The sequence below is a fragment of the Gracilinanus agilis genome, chromosome 3, assembly GCF_016433145.1.
Source record: "Gracilinanus agilis isolate LMUSP501 chromosome 3, AgileGrace, whole genome shotgun sequence".
Lineage (NCBI taxonomy): Eukaryota > Metazoa > Chordata > Mammalia > Didelphimorphia > Didelphidae > Gracilinanus > Gracilinanus agilis.
The window spans coordinates 27,024,690-27,042,126 of record NC_058132.1 but is presented as its reverse complement, the minus strand read 5'-3'; the positions used below and the strand labels follow the sequence as shown (position 1 = coordinate 27,042,126).

Sequence of the window (17,437 nt, the reverse complement as noted above, 5' to 3'; positions counted from 1 at the left end):
CCGTGTTCATCTGTTTGAACAAGACCAAGAAGTAGAAAGGCCTCCAAAGCCCCAGGGGGGTGCAGGCAACGTTTGGTAAATAATTATTCACCTACAAAATCAATCTTCTTTCTTCTGCATACACACTAGAATTTACCGCCTTTTAAAAACACATTTTTATTGTTCCCTTTTGTTCTACCATCAGCTACTCTTCCCACCTATCCCTCCATCTACCCCTACCCCAAGAGCTGTTCCTTCTAAGGAAGCATGAGGAGGAGAAAAAGAAAAGAAAGTTCTGCAAAACTAAAAAGCACATAAAAACCTCAACTCTTTAATCTATGTCCTTTCATATTGAATTGGAGGAGTAGAAGAGTGTGGAAAGCCAATGAGGGGACCGGTGCTCCATCCACCAAAACCTCTCATTTTTCAGACTCAAAAAAGGTAAAGCACTGGGCCAAGGTTATAAAGGGAAAAAAAAATTTTTTTTTCTGAACTAGGCCTATGATTTTTATCAGTTATAGGAAATGAGCTCAGCGTTAAACCTTTGAGGCTACTCAGAATCTTAAGGTTGCCTGGGGCATTGGGAGGGCAAGTGACTTGTCTGGGCTTACACAATGCCTCAGTGTGTGTGTTTGTGGAGAAGGGAAAAGGGGGAGGAAGAGAGAAGAGGGAAGGCAGAAGAAAAAAAAGAAAAGAGAGGGAAAAGCGAAGGGAGAGAGAAAGAGAGAAGGAGGAGGAAGGGAAAGAGATGAGGGAGGGAGAAAGGCTGGGGGTACTGCACACTTGGGTTCTTGACTCCAAGCCCAGCACTTTTTCATTGCTATGGTGTCTAGGGTCCCTTCTAACTCTAATGAGCCCCAGCTCTGATTTGCCACCATCCATGTGAGAGAGGGACCTTGAATTTCACAAGGGGCAGACCTTTCAGTGAGCACCAGGAATCCTCCTGTTCTTGGCCACTGCGATTTAGCCTTTATGAGTGAATACCATATCGGCCTTTTGAATGGTCAGAGACTTGGCCAGCCTCACGGCACTTGCCTAAGACTAGTCTGACATAGATCCTGACATTATAAAAACGCTTTACAGATACAATCTCAATTGAGCCTCACAAGAATCCTAGAAAACAGGTGTTCTTATTATCCCCATTTTACATGTGAAGAAACTGAAATTCAGGTGGGGTTAGTGTCTTGGAGCAAGTCAATATTAGATAAGGCTGAGATCTGAACTTGGATCTTTTGGACTTTGAGGCCATGATGATGATGTAGAGAGAAGGGCTTAAGGTCTTGCAGATGGGGGCCATTCCCCACCCTCCCCCTGCTCTGTGAACAAGCCCCAGCCTTTGGGGTGGAGGCAGTACACTCATGGTTCCTCTCAATGAGTAGAGTATCTGATACACAATACCAAGGACAAGAACTATTATCCTGGTTTTTCAGATAAAAATGCTAAGGCTTGGAGAGGTTTTAATGACTGGCACTCAAGTCTCAGAAGCAGCATTTGAACCCAGGGCCTAGGATGCCAGATCTGGTTCTTTTTGCCCTCTTCCATCTTGGTTAGGCACCAAAGCTGGCAGCACACATTCCCTTCCCTGGCAAGCTGAGAATTCCAGGATTGTAAAAGACAAATTTCCTTGTCATCTTGGGAATGCCATGAAGCCCATGTCATTGGCGTGTCTACAGCCACAGTGCAGAAGACTCCAGACAACAGCCAGTGAGGGCTTGGTTTAAACAGCTGGGAAGACTCAGCACCAGGGACACCTGCTTCCTGGTTTGGAAGGGGCTTGGCTCTTGGGAAAATTATTAGCCAAGAGCACAGCTCTCTGGAGCCTAGGACCCATTCAAATGAAATGGTCTGACAAGGCAGAATATTGCAGGAGAATTTAAAATTAGAGGATTAAAATTCCACCTCTGATATTAACCATGAGCCCTTAACAAGCACATCAATTAACCTTATGGAGGCGAAGGGTGCCTCAGTTTATTCATCTGTAAAAGAAAGGGCTGAATGGCCTCCTTCGGTGGTCCTTTCCAGCTCAGGAACCCAGCTGATATCATGGGCACACATTTCACGGGCACAGACAAGTCAGAGAGGCTGCTCAGTCCCTATCCAGTCTGTTCTTTAGAAACAGTCCCTTTGATCCTTCTTGGCAAGACTAGGGAGGTTCCATATTTCTCCTCTGTTGCCTTCCACCAGCAAGACACAGCAGAGGGGAGACATTGGAAGTATAACTAAGTGGTCTGCTCGGACAAGCCCAAGGACCTCTTCCCAGAAGCAGCATCGGAGGCGGGCTGGGTAGAGAGGAATGAACATTAAAAAATAGCTCAGTGAGGCTGCCCTTCGAGCCGGGCACCTGGCCAGGCCTCTTGAAGCCTGTGTGTCAACAGTAGTCACATATGGTCCCTCTAGGGTAGAGCAGAGGCCCATCCGATGGCTGGTTACATGGAGCAGCACAGACGTGGGGCTAAACGGAAGCAGGCCAGGCCCAGAGGGAGCGTGGCAGGCCTACCTGGGCTTGCCATCTGTAGTTAAATGAAGCCTTTGGGAGCAGCAAGGATGAGAAACTGAGATTGGGAAAGTTGGGGGGCGGCACAAGGGGGACTAATCAATGGGTCCCCAAGACAGAGGGGAAACATGGTTCCTCAGGCACTTGTGCAGCCCATGACTCACTTGATTCTTGGAAGCAGGACCCTCGATAAAAACAAGGAGGACGAAGCTCTACGTGTACACCGTTAGCCACGAGATGACCCCATCGGGCCTCACACCAGCACCAATGGCTTAAGTGGGAGGAGAGGACTAGCCTCCCTTGCCCTCTGTCATGGGACGGAAAGGAGAAGCAGAAGAACCGTCCAGCAAAGGAAATGGAGTAGAGGAGGGAGATGGCTCTCCTTTCACCCCCCAAGTGAACTTTGGAGATATCTGAGCCACTGAGGGAGAGCTGGGCTGGGTTCCTGCTCACAGCCAGAGTTACAGACCACAGCAGGAGTAAACAGTGATCCAAAGACCACCCCATAGGCCCAGAGTTCTAGATTCTAATTTCTGAGCGGCTACCTCAGCTCCCTCATCTGTAAAATGGAGAGAATAATAAAACTAGCATCCATTTCCCAGGGCTGTCATGAGGATCAAATTTTAAGATGCTAGTTAATGCTAGCTCTGATGATTATCATTTTATTATTATCCAAAGAGAACCCAAGAGAACACAAGATAGGGAGACTGAGGACAATTCTGGGGATCCAATCAGTCTTGGTCTGGTTCTCCCAGCAGCTACAGACTTCCCAGGGCTCTGATCAGTCTGGTATTTACTAAAATGAAAATGTGCACTACCACTCACAAACATTCCAAGGGAAAGAACTGGTTCAAGGTCTCTACAAGGGGGAGAGCCTGAGATAAGCGGATGAGGCTGGGCGGCCCAGGGAGTGGGTCCCCAGGCTCACACATCTGGGACAGGCTCTGAGGCCACTGCCTGCCTTGGTGTTCCCCACGTCCATTATTTCAGACCCACGTTTTTCTGGTGACTCCATGATCTCAGAAGATGACCCCAAGAGCAAGGGGGCTGAGCCATGTCCCAAGACAACTGGCGATGGAGAAAGGTCTTGTCAGGACCATGGCTGAGGAGGTGAGGATGGCCCAGGGCTGCACGAGCTCCCCTAGTCTAGAGGAAGGCTGGGCTGGGGAGGCAGAGAATAGTGGCTGGGATGACCAAGAGCTGATGGGTGCAGAGAAGGGCCCACCTGGTGGGCTCACACATCTTTTACTATCAGAGAAGGGCAATAGAACGGCAGGGCCAGGAGCAGCCCCTGCACCCTGTGGGAGACAACAAAGGGAGATGGACTGGACAAGACATGTAGTGTTTCCTGCTGTAAAATAAGGTCTGTGGCAAGGCTGGTAGCATCCATGCCCATAGCCATGCCCCTGCAGGGACCTGGCCCAGGGAAGGAATGGGGCCACAGGTAGGCAACCCCCCGGAGATGCCAGGCTGAGTGAGCCCAGGACTTTGGTGCCATCGTTAGCCCTAAGAACTTGGCTGAGACGGCGGGGCCTGCTCTGGGTGACCACTACCATCACAGAGGCCTCGAGCCTTTTTCAAGGCCCTTCCCCAACTCTTTTGGGTGACTGCCAGGATGGGAGGGACAGGAGCTCATCTCAAGCTCAGACCCTCGAGCTCAGCTGGGGTCAGGGCCAGGCTATAACCATGAGAAGTGTGCCTATCTGCAGCATTAGGGGGTGAAGGCTGGGCAGAGCCCTGAGAGCCTTCTCATCACTGACCAGGCATCAATCTGACCACACGGCTCACAGTCTCTCCCCAGTGGCAGAAGCCGCTTCCCCTTCCCTGGCAGCCCTGCTTGATGGGATGTACAAACGAAGGCCAATAACTCAAGTCAGAGGTTTTCAGGCTGAGATCTTGTGCTAAGTCAGGGCAGATGTCAGATGGCCCAGACAGGAAGGGAAGGCAAGGCCCGCGGGGAGCGGACAAAGCAGGACTGCCCTTGTGCCTGTGAGATGGGGAGAGAGCCAGAGGAGGGCCTCCAAGCAGTCTGGGATCTCTTCTCCTTATGGATTGAGTGACGGGGCTGGGGTCCTAGCCTCAGGTTCAGGAACTTCTTTTAAAATGTCTTGATAACCCCTCGAATTCCATTTATGCCTTCAAAAACCTGATTGGAGAAGGGCTCCCCAGACTTCACTAGCCTGCCCAGGACAGCAGCAAGGGTGAGAAGCCCTGCTTGAAGCTTCTTTAACTTGAAATCTGTGGTCTGAAACCCCCCCCCCCCCCATGCTGGAGATGAGAAGGTGCCGTGGCTGCAATCTGCACTGATGGGGAGTGTCTATACCTGCGAGATCTCAGGCACGGCGAGGCAGCTGCCTCCAGAGTGAGGGCGGACCTGCTGCCAGGGAGGGTGAATGATGGCACGACGCACACTCCAGAGGGTGAGCAGGAAGGGCAGGAGGACAGGGAGCCACACAGGGAGGCAAGGCAGCGCCCGAGACAAGCCCCGCTGACCTCACACCGGGGCTGCAGCTGGTCCCGTGAAGAACCCATCTCGAGACTTTCACTTGCCAAAACTTGACAGCATAAAGGGGAGGGGTGGGGAGACTCTAAGCGGCGCTGCCCTGCCAAAGAGAACCAGGGCCCAGAACTCTCTGGGGCTCCAAGTCCCTGGGGGGACAAGCACAGACAGCTCCCAGCAGCCAGAGAGCAGGCGAAACCCAAGACGTCAGAGGTGGGGCCTTTGCTTCAGGAATCCAACAAGATATGGGCAAGTCAGGAAGAGCCCCCCTACCTACCCCCACCCCGCCAGTGGATGCAGCCATTCTTCCAAAGGACTGGCTCTTGGGCTCCGAGGTGATCCCTGATCTCACTCCCCTGAGGCGATCTCTCTATCTCCCTCTCCCTCTCCCTCTCCCTCTCTCTCTCCTTCTCCCTCTGTCTCTGTCTCTGTCTCTGTCTCTGTCTCTGTCTCTCTCTCTCTCTCTGTCTCTCTCTCTCTCTCTCTCTCTCCTCTCTTCACATGAGTTTATGATCATTTGTATGCCAGTGACTCTCAGACCTTTTTTTTTTAATAGAAAAACCCTTACCTCTCTTCTCCGCTCCAGACATACATCTAAGTCTATAGGACCTTTCAAACTGGATATTCTACATACATCTCAAACTCAACATCCAAAATAGAACTCATTACCTTTTTCTCCAAACCTATCCTTCCTTCAAACTTCCATATATCTATTAAAGGCACTGTCATTCTTATAGTCAAAAGATGCACCACCTTTTCCTTTTTAACTCCTCCCTCTCATTTACTCTCCTCTTAACCAATTATCTGTTAAATCTCATCAATTCCACACCCATAAAATCTTTTGCATACACTCTGTTCTCTCCACTCATATAGCCACCACTTTGATTTGGGCTCTTNCCCAATCTCTCTTCCCCCCTCACTAAGAGGGCTGCTTCAATGTCCTGTCTTCTGCTAGCCCCTGTAGGGCATACAGTGACCTGATGCAGCCTGGGAGGAGGAGCAGGGACCCCCGGCCGGTGCTCCGAGGCATCTCACCTGGCTTCTGCCTCTCCATGGTGCTCTCCTGGCTGGTCAGGCCACCTGAGGAGGAGTCGCCACTGGACAGCCCCTCGTGGCCGTAGTGGGGTTCCAGCGGCAGCAGAGGATGCTGAGAGGCTGCATATCTGGGGAGAGAACAGAGACCAGCTAGCTGGGAGTCCGAGGCAGAGCACAGGAGCGAGCCAACCCCCCAGCAGGCACGCAGGCCCGCTACATGTTCATTAGCAGGTTTTAAATATACAGAGTTCAGACTTGGGGAGGGGGAGGAGAGCTGCCGGCGAGATCCGATGAGTAAGATGTGAGATGTACAATTAGCTCCTTGCCAGGAAGGCAAGTCTGATCCCTGAGCCGGGCCAGGGGAGGCGACCCAGGGCCGGCGTGGAGAGCAGCCTTCTCTGGCCCTCCCACCCACGAGAAGGCCCTCCTCGAGAGGCGGTGCAGAGAGCAGCCCGCCGTGTGGGGAGGGGTCAGAAGAGACAGCCCCCACCCCCCGGTCGCTGGCCTCGGCACGGCTTCCACACCTGTCCTGCCTCCCAACCCCACTCCGACACCACAGGCTGCCCGAGGGGAGGAGAGCTGCCTAGTGCAGGCTGGAAGGCCAGCGGGGCAGGGACGGCAGGCCCAGGCTGATGGCAGTCGGGCGGTGAAGCCGGGCCACGGTCACCGGGGAGAGGCCCGCAGCCGGCTCTGGGCTCTGCGTCTCAGGGTCCGGCTGGCTCTCTCCAAAAGGCTAGAGGACCCCAGGGTCTGAGGGGGGATTCCTTCCCCGGATAGGAGGCTCCAGAAGGCCGCCGAGATCCTGTCCAGCCCCCAAGGCCTACGCTGAAGGCTACAAGAGGATCTGCCACGGGTGTGTGTGAAGGAGCCTCCTGAAGGGGCCACAAAGGGCCGGAGCCGCTGCCCCGGGGAGCTCCCATTCACAGGCAAGGCCACGCCTGGGCAAGAGGGCGGAGGCACCTTCTCTGCTGGGCACGACTCGGGCATGCCCAGGGCTCTGGGCTCACGTGCCCACTGGTGCTCCTGACTCCAGGGCTGGGCCACTCCACAGACCCTCGCACAGCCATTCCTGCTTTAGATCTATTATCTAGCTGCCCTGTGGGTTAGGGGCTTTGGGTTTTTTAACCCTTCCCTTCCGTCTTAGAGCCAATACTGTGTATCAGTTCCAAGGCAGAAGAGCAGTAAGAGGGGCAGCTGGGTAGCTCAGTGGATTGAGAGCCAGGCCTAGAGACAGGAGGTCCTGGGTTCAAATCCGGCCTCAGACACTTCCCAGCTGTGTGACCCTGGGCAAGTCACTTGACCCCCATTGCCTACCCTTACCACTCTTCCACCTATAAATCAATACATAGAAGTTAAGGGTTTAAAAAATTAAAAAAAAAAAAAAAAAAAAAAGAGTAGTAAGGGCTAGGCAGCGGGGGTGAAGTGACTTGCCCAGGGTCACACAGCTGGGAAGTGTCTGAGGCCGGATTTGAACCCAGGAACTCCCGTCTTTGGGCCTGGCTCTTTCCAGTGAGTAACTTAGATGCTCCTGGTAGGAGTTCTTAACCTGGAGTCTTTAAACATGCTTCTTTAACAAAACAAAACAAAAAAATATATTTTTATAAAGGCATCTCAGTATCATTGACTTCCTTTGTAATCCTATGTGTTTTATTTTATGCATTTGAAAACATAATTCAGAGAAGGGGCCCAAAAGCTTTACCACACTGCCAAAGGGTTCTGCCAACAAAAGTGAAAAACTCCTACTCTAGGAAAAGAGCCTTCAAATTTTAGGCAGCTGGTGGCCCATCTGGAGTTAGAAAAGACTCGAGTTCAAATCCAGCCTCTGACATTTCCTTGCTATGTGACTCTGGGAAAATCCTTCTTTTAAGGCGAACCTGGGTTAGCCTCAGTTTCCTGAACTGAGAAATGGGGTTAAGAACAGAACGCACCTCTCAGGGTCGTAGTGAGCATCAAATGAGATAATCTTCGTAAAGTGTGTCACCTTGTGCCCAGCACACTATCTAAAGGCTTGTTCCCTGCCCTCCTCCTCTCACGTGGCAGGAGCAGCCTCCTACCACCGACACCTCCTGGGCCTCCAGCTCTGGTGCGGTGATCTCTGAAGGCTCTGCCCCACTTCTTCCCCAAGTGGAACATGAGCTCCTGAGGGCAGTCCTGAGCCCAGGCCCCAAGGAAGCGCTGACCAGAGCCCTCAAACCCAATGGGAAGACACATCTCAGCAGCCTGTGAGGAAGCCAGCAGCCAAGAAGAAGCTTGCAGATTGAGAATGAGCTCATTTAGCCTAACTTCCTCCATTTTAGAGGCCAAAGAGGCAGAGCCCCTTGCCCAAAGTCGCACAGGGAGGACGTGCCAGAGGTGGGATTCGAACTCGGGTCCTCTTGATTCTAGGCCCCTATCATCTGTAGTGCCAGCTTTCTGAAAGAGCGCTTCTCCTCCACACACACGAGTGAAAAATGAACGTTGCCAAATTATGGAAAACAAACGAGCCTGGCTTGCAAAAAGGGGTCTGAGAAGCCACTCCACCTCGCCCTACCCCACTCCCTTGACAGGGGCAGGAGGTCCACGAGTGATGTACATTGTCCATATTTTCAGATTTTTTTAATGCATTGATCAGTTTATGCTGATCTCCCCACCTTTTCCTTTTTTGTATTTTAAAGAATACTATTTGTTATACAGAATAGCTTTCTAGGAGGGCAAGGAGAAGGAACATTAAGAGAAATTATGGTGACTAAAAAAAAAAAAAGCAAAAGGTATTAAAAAAAGTCTTTTAAAAAATCTGAATATTTATACATATTACATATATATGTGTATATGTGTGCGTGCGTGTGTGTGTACACGTACATATACTTAAAATGCTCACTTTCTATCTTCAGTTCTAAGACAGAAGGGCAAGGGCTAGCAATCAAGGTTAAATGATTTGCTGAGGTTCCCACAGCTAGGAAGCATCTGAGGTCACATTTGAAGCCAAGACCTCTTATCTCCAGGCCTGGTACTCTATCTCTGTGACCCTTAGCTGCCACTGGATAGTCTATTTCAAGAAGCCAAAACCAAAGGGAAATGGGAAGACAGAAAAAATGGACCAATCACCATCCGATTGGATCTTCCAAAAGAATAATCCCAGGAATGTCAGAGCCAAAATTCAGAGCTTTTATATTAAAGAAAGATGACTTTGAACTGCCAGAGAAAAGAGCCGCAAGCACCAAATCATAGACACCAAGGCAATTTCTATGACCATGGACTGCAAAAGATATCAGCTTCTGACCAAGAATAACTACCAGAGAAAAAATGGATTGTTAATAGAGTAGAGGACTTTCGATTTTTTCTGATGAATAGACCAGAGCTGAGCAGAAATTCTGAAGTGCAAAACCAAGAGGCCTGAAAAAGTTAGAAAGGTAAAGGTGCCAGAGTTATTAGAGTTATTCTAATAAGGAGAGAGCAAACAAGGGTCCCTTTAGAACTTTAATGTCTACAAAGGGGACTGAGAGAGTTAAATGTGAAAGGCAAGAGGACCTAAGGGAGGGATAAATTGGTTCTGTTCTGAGAGTACTAGGAGAGGAAAGAGATAGGAAGGGAAAGGACCACACTATTGAGGAAGAAAAGGGAGAAACTTGTTCTTTGTCATAACTGGGGTGGGAGAAAAGACACAAACAGGAAGAAAAGGGAGGCAGAAGTGGACATCTGATGAGCCTCATTTTTTTTCTGAAATAAAGGGCAGGTGAACATACATTTTGGAGTAGAGATATACAGGGTTTAACAGGCAAATAGACAGGAAGATGGGGTGTTAAGGGGAACATAATACTGGGAAAGGAGATGCAAGAAAGCAACCTTCCTAATCAGGAAAGGGGCAACAAAAAAAGGCAAAGAAAAGCCTGCACATCTAAGGGGCTGCCCACTAGCATGGGAACCACAGAATAAGTGGTACTGAGTGAATGAGACAGGACAGAATTTTGCCATGAAAAATGATGAGAGTGTCCTGGGAAGCATGGAGCAACACAGGGTAAAGCAAGCAGAATCAGAGCAGTTTATACAAGGATGATCTGACCAGGAAAGCAGCCTCTGAAGCCTCCAGAAGCAGGATTGATACAGTGGATGCCATGTTTCCCATGGATGTTGGAGGAGGCACATCACCATCTCCTTAGAGGCTGGTGATGGTCTCCCATGGCACCAGGACATCCATTTTTAGACATGGCAGCTATGTGCATTTGTTGTGTATGAGGATGGCACATGCCAGGATGCTCAGCATAGCAGGTTGCTGTTCCCAACAGAGGCTTTTCTTCCTTCCTTCTCTCAGTTTTTAATGAGGGGACAATATGGAGGCTTAGTAAGAGGGACATGAAAAAAGGAGGGCATTAAAACAAAACTTTTTTTGGGGAAATCCATAAAAGTTCAAAAAGGAAGCACAGGGGGCAGCTGGGTAGCTCAGTGGATTGAGAGCCAGGCCTAAAGACGGGAGGTCCTAGGTTCAAATCTGGCCTCAGACACTTCCCAGCTGTGTGACCCTGGGCAAGTCACTTGACCCCCATTGCCCGCCCTTACCACTCTTCTGCCTTGGAGCCAATACACAGTATTGACTCCAAGATGGAAGGTGAGGGTTTAAAAAAAAAAAAAAAAGGAAGCACAGGGTTTAGAAAGTTACACACTTAGAAGTTACACTTAAGATCCCCCAAATATAATTAAATAGAAATTCAATTTCCTATACCATCTCTCTGACATCATTCTATGTATATGGAAAGTAAAAAAAACCAAAGAGCTATGGAAATGGGTGAGGAGTTAGTCAGGAGGCAAATATCCTAGCATGGCAGCTGGGTGGTATAGTGGATAGAGCACTGGGCTGTAATCAAGAAGACCCAAGTTCAAATCTACTCAGATTCCTCCTGGTTGTATGACCCTGGGCAAGTCGCTTCACTGCCATGTTGCCTGTTTCCCCAATTGTAAAGTGGGGATAACAACAGTACCTCCTTCCCCGGGTAGTGGTGAATACTTGTAAAGTGAGTAGGACAGCACCTGGCACGTAGGCGGCCCTCTAGATAGGCCAGCTGCTGCGGTGATTGTCACCGTCATTATTTAACTCTCCCTGGAAGGCTCCCATATAGCACTTAGCTCAGCACTTCTCAGTGCCCTGGGGGGGGGGGGTAGACCCCCTTACGGTCTCGGAGCTCCCAAGGGCAGGGATTGAGTGTGTTCACTCTGTACCTCCCCCAGCATTCACCCCAAGTGTTGAGTCTTCAGAAGGCTTTTCAGAGCTGGGTCCCTCGGAGGGTAGCTAAAGTTACTTTCTAGGGACTGCCCATGATCTGGAGATTCAGGACTTGTCCAGTCCTTACTTGCACAGTGCCTGGTGGATGGTCTTCTCCCTCCCTGGGTACTGCTTCTGCTCCCTCTTGTCCTGATGCTTGCATCTCTCCAGTCCAGTCTCCATTCAGCTGCCAGAGCAGCTACTCTCCTGCTTGCTAAACTCTAACAGCTCCCTATTGCCTCGAGGATTAAACATAAACCCTCTGGCATCCAAGCTTCATACACTTGGTTCCTTTCCCATCCGGCTGTGTGCCTTTGCCTTGGCAGTCTCCCCCGCCCAGAGTTCTCTCCCTCTTCACGTGCCCCCCTTCTGGCTTCTTTCAAGACTCAGCCCAAATCCCACCCGTGGCCAAAAGGGGCCCCAAGAGACCAGGCAGTTCTGGTGTCTGCGCCTTTTGGGAAGCAGCTCAGTGGGTAAACTAGGCAGGACAAGCAGGAGGTCTCAGACTTAAAAAATCTCGGCCCACGGGGGCTCTGGTAAGACCTTGTGCTTGTGCGGGCCTCGCTCTCTCCTCTGCAAACAGAGGGCCAGACTAGAGAATTCTAAGCCTCCTTCTAACTCCACCCCAGATGGAGTTCTGAGGAAAGACTGACGGGCCCAGTTCTCCAGAGGACAGATTCCCCGCCTGCTCCCTTGTGTCTGGCTTCCACAAACGGGAGAGATGATGTCCCTTCCTGTCCAGCTTTTGGGGCTTAGAGCTCTCTCCTCCAACCTCAGCCAGGCTCCGGGACCTGGAGCGAAGCTGAGGGACAAATCACGGGCGAGGAGGAAGGGAGCCGAGAGAGCCTCGAGGCCTAACGGGACCGACAGACATGGGTGCTCGTGTCTGCCTTGGGCAGCGGGAGTCTAGAAGGGCCCCAAAGGTGACGGCTGCTTGACGACAGAACAGAAGCCGGCTCCTACCTCTCTGGGGACGGCTTGTAGCGGGAGTAGGAGGAGGCTCCCCCCGAGCCTGGAGTGGAGAAGCTCCCCGAAGGTTGTCGATAAGGCTGGACTCTGTCCACCCCTGCTGGTGAGGCTGCATAGGGAGTTTCTGGAAAGCTGACGGGCCTAGGACGAGACAGGAGAAGAGGAGGAGGCCGGGTCGCTCGGGGGCAGCGCGACATCGGATAACTCATTCAGCCTTTCTTGGACCCCGGCTTCCACATGCCAAATGGAAGAACGGCAGCTGCCTGGCCGCTTCCCGAGACTGCGCCAAGGCGTAGTGACAGGATGCGTGTGTGCGGGGGGCAAACGCCCAGGAGGGGAAGGTAAGGCTCTGCCGTCGGGCAGCAGCTTCTCTAACGCCAGAGGAGGGCTGCGGCATGCTCTCCTCACCCTAAAGCAAGCCCGGGGCTCCGACAACAAGGGACCAGGGCCTGGGTTCAGCTTTTTGAGGTGGTGAGCTCCCCATCGTCAAGAATGGGAAGAGAGGCCGGATGAACACCTGTCAGGAATGGGATGGGAGGCCCGCTGCCAGGCTCACAACGCAGGAACAGTGACCAAGGGGAAAGCGAGGCCCCCAGGCGAGGACAAGACCCTGGGCTCGCGGGTCACTCTGCCCCCAAGGCTGCCCTGCACGGGGACGGTCTGGCCTTTGCCGTCTGCCCGGGGCTCAGGGACCACTTACCGTTTGCCGTGCAGCGGCTGGGTTTCCCGGTACGGGACCCCCGGGGTGGGCTTCGGCGGCCGGCTGAGCGACTGGGCATGGCCTGTGGTGCCAGGGGCCGCCCACTTGGAGGTCTGTAAGGAGTTGTGGGAAGCGGGCCCGCTCCACTGCCAGGCAGAGCTGCTCCGGTACGGGGGCCGGGCCGCCATGTTCTCCGGCTCGGCCTTTGGCTCCGAGGTATTCATGTCACAGGTCTCTGGCCATCCCCTGCAAAGAGAAGTGGGTCGTTTCCTGCCCAGGGAGCCCTGCGGGTGAGCCACCGGGCCTGGCCTTGCCATCCTTCTCTCTCTGGGCCCTGGGTCAACTCCAGAAGCCCTGGCTGGCTCGAGGCCGGGCCCAGGAGAACGGGGACCCCTGCAGCCCGGGCCCAGCCCCAGCCCCTGACTTGAGTGCGTGACGACCTGCCCCGCTCTTAGCAAGGAGGCTCTGGTGGCGCGGGTGACCTAGTTTGCAGGTGGCTAACACCACCAGCAGAGAACTAAAAATAGAGCGAGGGAGGGCCCGGCACGATGAGATGGTGTAACGGAGACACCGGCAGCCTTCGTGGTTCTGTCCCCCGGGGCATTGGCAGGGTGGGAGCCTCTGTCAGAGCTGGGCAGGGCTTTAGAAAGGAAGTAGTAGCCACTCTGTGCCAGGCACCGGGCTGAGTGCGCCAGTCGTGGCCTCATGGCATCTTCGCAGGAGAAGGGCTGCTCTGATCCCCGTTGGAGGGATTCCACTGCTCAGACGACAGCTATCCAGGGAGAGCTCCATCAATATCTGTGCCAAGGCAGGCGAACGTAAGGGCTGGGCAATGGGGGTTAATGACTTGCCCACGGTCACTGTCTGAGGCCACACTTGAACCCAGGACCTCCCATCTCTAGATGTGGCTCTCTATCCCCTAAGGCACCCAGCTGCCCACTTTGTGGAGTTCTTTAAGGCAAGCAAAGCATTTTATAAAGATTTTCTCATTTTATCGGCTCTGCAAACCTGTGAAGTGGGGGCTGTGATATCATCTTCCTCCCTGTTGTGGATCAGGGGCTTTTCTGTTGTGTCTAGAGTGGCTTGCCATCTACAGATGGATAAACCGAGGCCAGGGTCACATAGCTGGTGAGTGTCTAAGGCAAGATTTGAATTCAGATCATCCTGAGTTTAGGCTCATATCTGCACTGTTGGGTCCCCAGCTGAGGGTCACCCAAAAGGCCAGCATAGTTCCTGCCAGCTATTATGATCTCTGTTGTTCCTGCTACCATCATTCTTCTGATCTGAAGTCAGAAGGGCTCAGTTCAAATCCCAGCTTTGCCTTTCACTGCCTGGGTAACCTTGGCCCATTCACTTCCCTGCCTTGGGCGTGAGTCTCCCTCTGTCAAGTGAGAGGATCACGTTCTAGCTCTGGAGACCCCAGTGACCCGAGGAAGTAGAGGAGGGGTGCCCAGATAGAATCCAAGTTCCTCGTTCCGGCTGGCTCCTCGTCCTGTCTTATCGGGCACATGAACCAGAGGACAAAAGTCACAGGGAAGGGCTGGAGATACCCAAGAGTTCTGTTATCTGCTCTGCAAATGAGGGCCACTGCATGCTGCCCCAGGGCCTGCAGCCTGGGGAGAATCAAACCCCAAAGGAAAGACTGAAACCCCAAACGCCCCCGCCAGCCTGGGCAGCGCTGCGCCACCTCCCCTCACAGGAGCACAAAGCAGCCTTTCTCTAGACAAAAGCTGGGGATGGACCTGGAAACCCGCTGGGCCAGTCCTCAGGGCTGAGCCCAGGGCTCTGCTTCCTCTCCGCAGCCTCAGGGCCAGCCCCTGCAGGCGTGGTTTCAGACAGCAAGGACCCATGGCAGCCAGACGTGGCGAGTTCCAGTCTGGGCATCACGAGGTGGGCAGAGACAAGAGAGGGCTCCCTGCAGCTCCCCCCACCACCACTCTCCCCCCGCTAGCTCGAACTGGTCCACGGCCCCAAGTGTCACCTCAGGACAAGCAGTGAAAGTCCAAGGAAGGCTCTCCATTGCTGGGGGATGCCCGGCATCATGGTTCTGCCCTTTGCTTTTTTTTTCTATTGCCTGTGGGAAACAATCCCCTTCAGACTATCTGTGCCTCTGGAGGCCAGGGACTGGTTCACTTGGGTGTCCGTGTCCTACATATGCAGCACAATTCTTGGCACACAGCAGACACCGCTTTCTAATGCTTATTGGTCGGGCAGCGAGGTGGTATAGTGGATGGCCCAGCCTGGAGAAGGAAGGTCCTAGATTTGAATCTGGCCTCAGACACTTCCTAGCTTTGTGATACTGGGCAAGTCTTAATTTAACTCCACTTGCCTAGCCCTCGCTGCTCTTCTGCCTTGAAACCAGTACTTAGTATCAATTCTAAGATGGAAGGTAAGGCCTTAAAAATAAAGAAAGAAAAATAAACGAATAGAATCATCATTGCACTGAAAGAAACGAGGGCTGGCTAGACCAACACGGAATGATGGATACAGAGAAGGAAGCCCAGGCAGAAGCGACTTTTGCATAAGGATCAAAACCAATCAAATCAATCAAGAGAAGGAAGTGAGAGCACTCTGGCCAGCTGCCCCTGTCAGTCAGCACCCTGCCGCCCAATTAAAGATGTCCTTTTCTGTTCACCAATCAAGAAGAGAGCCTTTTAAAGGGGGCCCTGCTGGGTGTTTTCATTCAACTGTTCAATTCTGTTTTTGTTTTTGTTTTTTAAACCCTTGTACTTCGGTGTATTGTCTCATAGGTGGAAGAGTGGTAAGGGTGGGCAATGGGGGTCAAGTGACTTGCCCAGGGTCACACAGCTGGGAAGTGGCTGAGGCCGGGTTTGAACCTAGGACCTCCTGTCTCTAGGCCTGGCTCTCACTCCACTGAGCTACCCAGCTGCCCCCCAATTCTGTTTTTAAAAGTCTGATTAAATGCTGGCCTTCTCCCTGTGGGCAAGGTGCTGCGCCCGAAGCTGAGGCTATGAGGCAGTCCTTGTCCTCATGGTCCTTAGAGTATGCCTCTGGGAAGTATTTGTCTGCTGTGTCAAAACAAAACATTATAGATAAATGGAAACAGCCTGGTGAATCTTGGCCAACTGCCACCTCAGCGCTCCCTTGTGGTCAGTCTGACCATCCTCCTCGGAGTGATGACTGCTGCTTCCTTTTCTAGATAAGCACTAAGCACCCTTCAATAACACATTCAAGAATTTCACCATGAATTGAAGTCCGAATTCATTCCCCACCCTCAACCCTTACCTTCTGTCTTAGAATCAATACTAAGTATTGATTCCCACAGCAGAAAGAGTGGTAAAGGCTAGGCATGTGGGAATGAGTGACTCTCCCTTGCAAGGTCTCACAGCTAGGACATGTCTGACCTGAACTCAGAACAAGTCCTATCTCTAGACCTGGCTCTCTATCCACTGAGTCCCCCAGCTGCCCCTCCATTCTGTCTTTGACAGTGAGGAGAATGTTTGTCCTTCTTCAGTCCTGCAGCACCTGAGTCCTGACGGACTTTGTAATCATATTGGAGCGGGTCTTTCAGCATCTTGGCATGTAATTCATCCGGGCTTGGTGACAAATTCATTAAGGGCCCTGACACGCTTTCTGTTTCATTCCCAATCTTGGGCCTCAAGGCTTCAGGAGCCTTTTTTTTTGTCTTTTCTGGTCCAAAGATCGCCTCATCTCTCCTTCCTGTGAATCATCAGATCAGGTGATGCCCAGCCTTCACTCCTGCCCTCGAGGTCTCCATCATCCTGTACTAGCTAGCAGATCAAAGTCCCCCTAAGGTGCTTCACCTTTTGTGGGATGGAATTATCATTCACACAAGCCAAGAAATTAGGAGGGGCTCTGTTGTAGGCAGAGCATGTATTCCAGCAGATGTCTGGAAAAGTGAAGCCCCTCACCACTCCTATCCAGAGCCAGGTTTGCCATCAGTGCCTTGGACACCTCATTTCCTTCCTGTCTGAGCAGTGGGTAGCTCACTCTCAGGACAACATCATCTCTGTTTTGGACTCTGCTGACATATGCCCATGTTGCTCCTCCTGGATTTTCTCACCTAGGAATATCTTCATTAAACAAACTGGGGTGGGGGTGGGGGAGGTCTCTGCTTGTGCCTTTTATTAATCCCACTCTCCTTCCAAATTAGGTAGATCCTATCAGGACTGTGCTATGTGCAATCAGGGGTCCTCTCCCACCATTCTCCATGCTACCAGGAGATCATATTTGTCTCCTTGAACCGTTAGTTTCCTTTGCTTGTTACCTTTTATTTTGTGCATTTATATAGAGACAGCTGAGCCCACAGGCTTAAATGGGACTTTCCTCCATTCTATAACTGTGAATTTCTGGGGATCTTGGCCATGATGCTTTCCCCTGTACTGCAGATACATTCTATAGACTGTAGCTCAATGGGTACACACAATGGGTATACAGGCAGTCATCCTTCGCTCTCCTTTTTCAGTAGGTCTAGAAGACTCTAAAGAAAAATGTTATTTCTAGCCCTTCTCAGATGCACTCCATCCCTGGTTTGAAGCCTGCCAT

At 51.8% G+C, this 17,437-nt stretch overlaps 1 protein-coding gene across 1 annotated transcript in view; it reads right to left on the bottom strand.

The window, feature by feature from the left end:
* Positions 1-17,437, bottom strand: part of SIPA1L3 (signal induced proliferation associated 1 like 3) — a 59,554-nt gene that overhangs the window by 20,869 nt on the left and 21,248 nt on the right. Inside the window, exons 9-11 of the mRNA XM_044667369.1 lie at positions 12,911-13,156; positions 12,205-12,351; positions 6,009-6,136 (exon numbers count right to left, since the gene is read on the bottom strand). Of these exons, the coding sequence (XP_044523304.1) occupies positions 6,009-6,136; positions 12,205-12,351; positions 12,911-13,156 (521 nt within the window). The remainder of the gene's footprint in view (positions 1-6,008; positions 6,137-12,204; positions 12,352-12,910; positions 13,157-17,437) is intronic.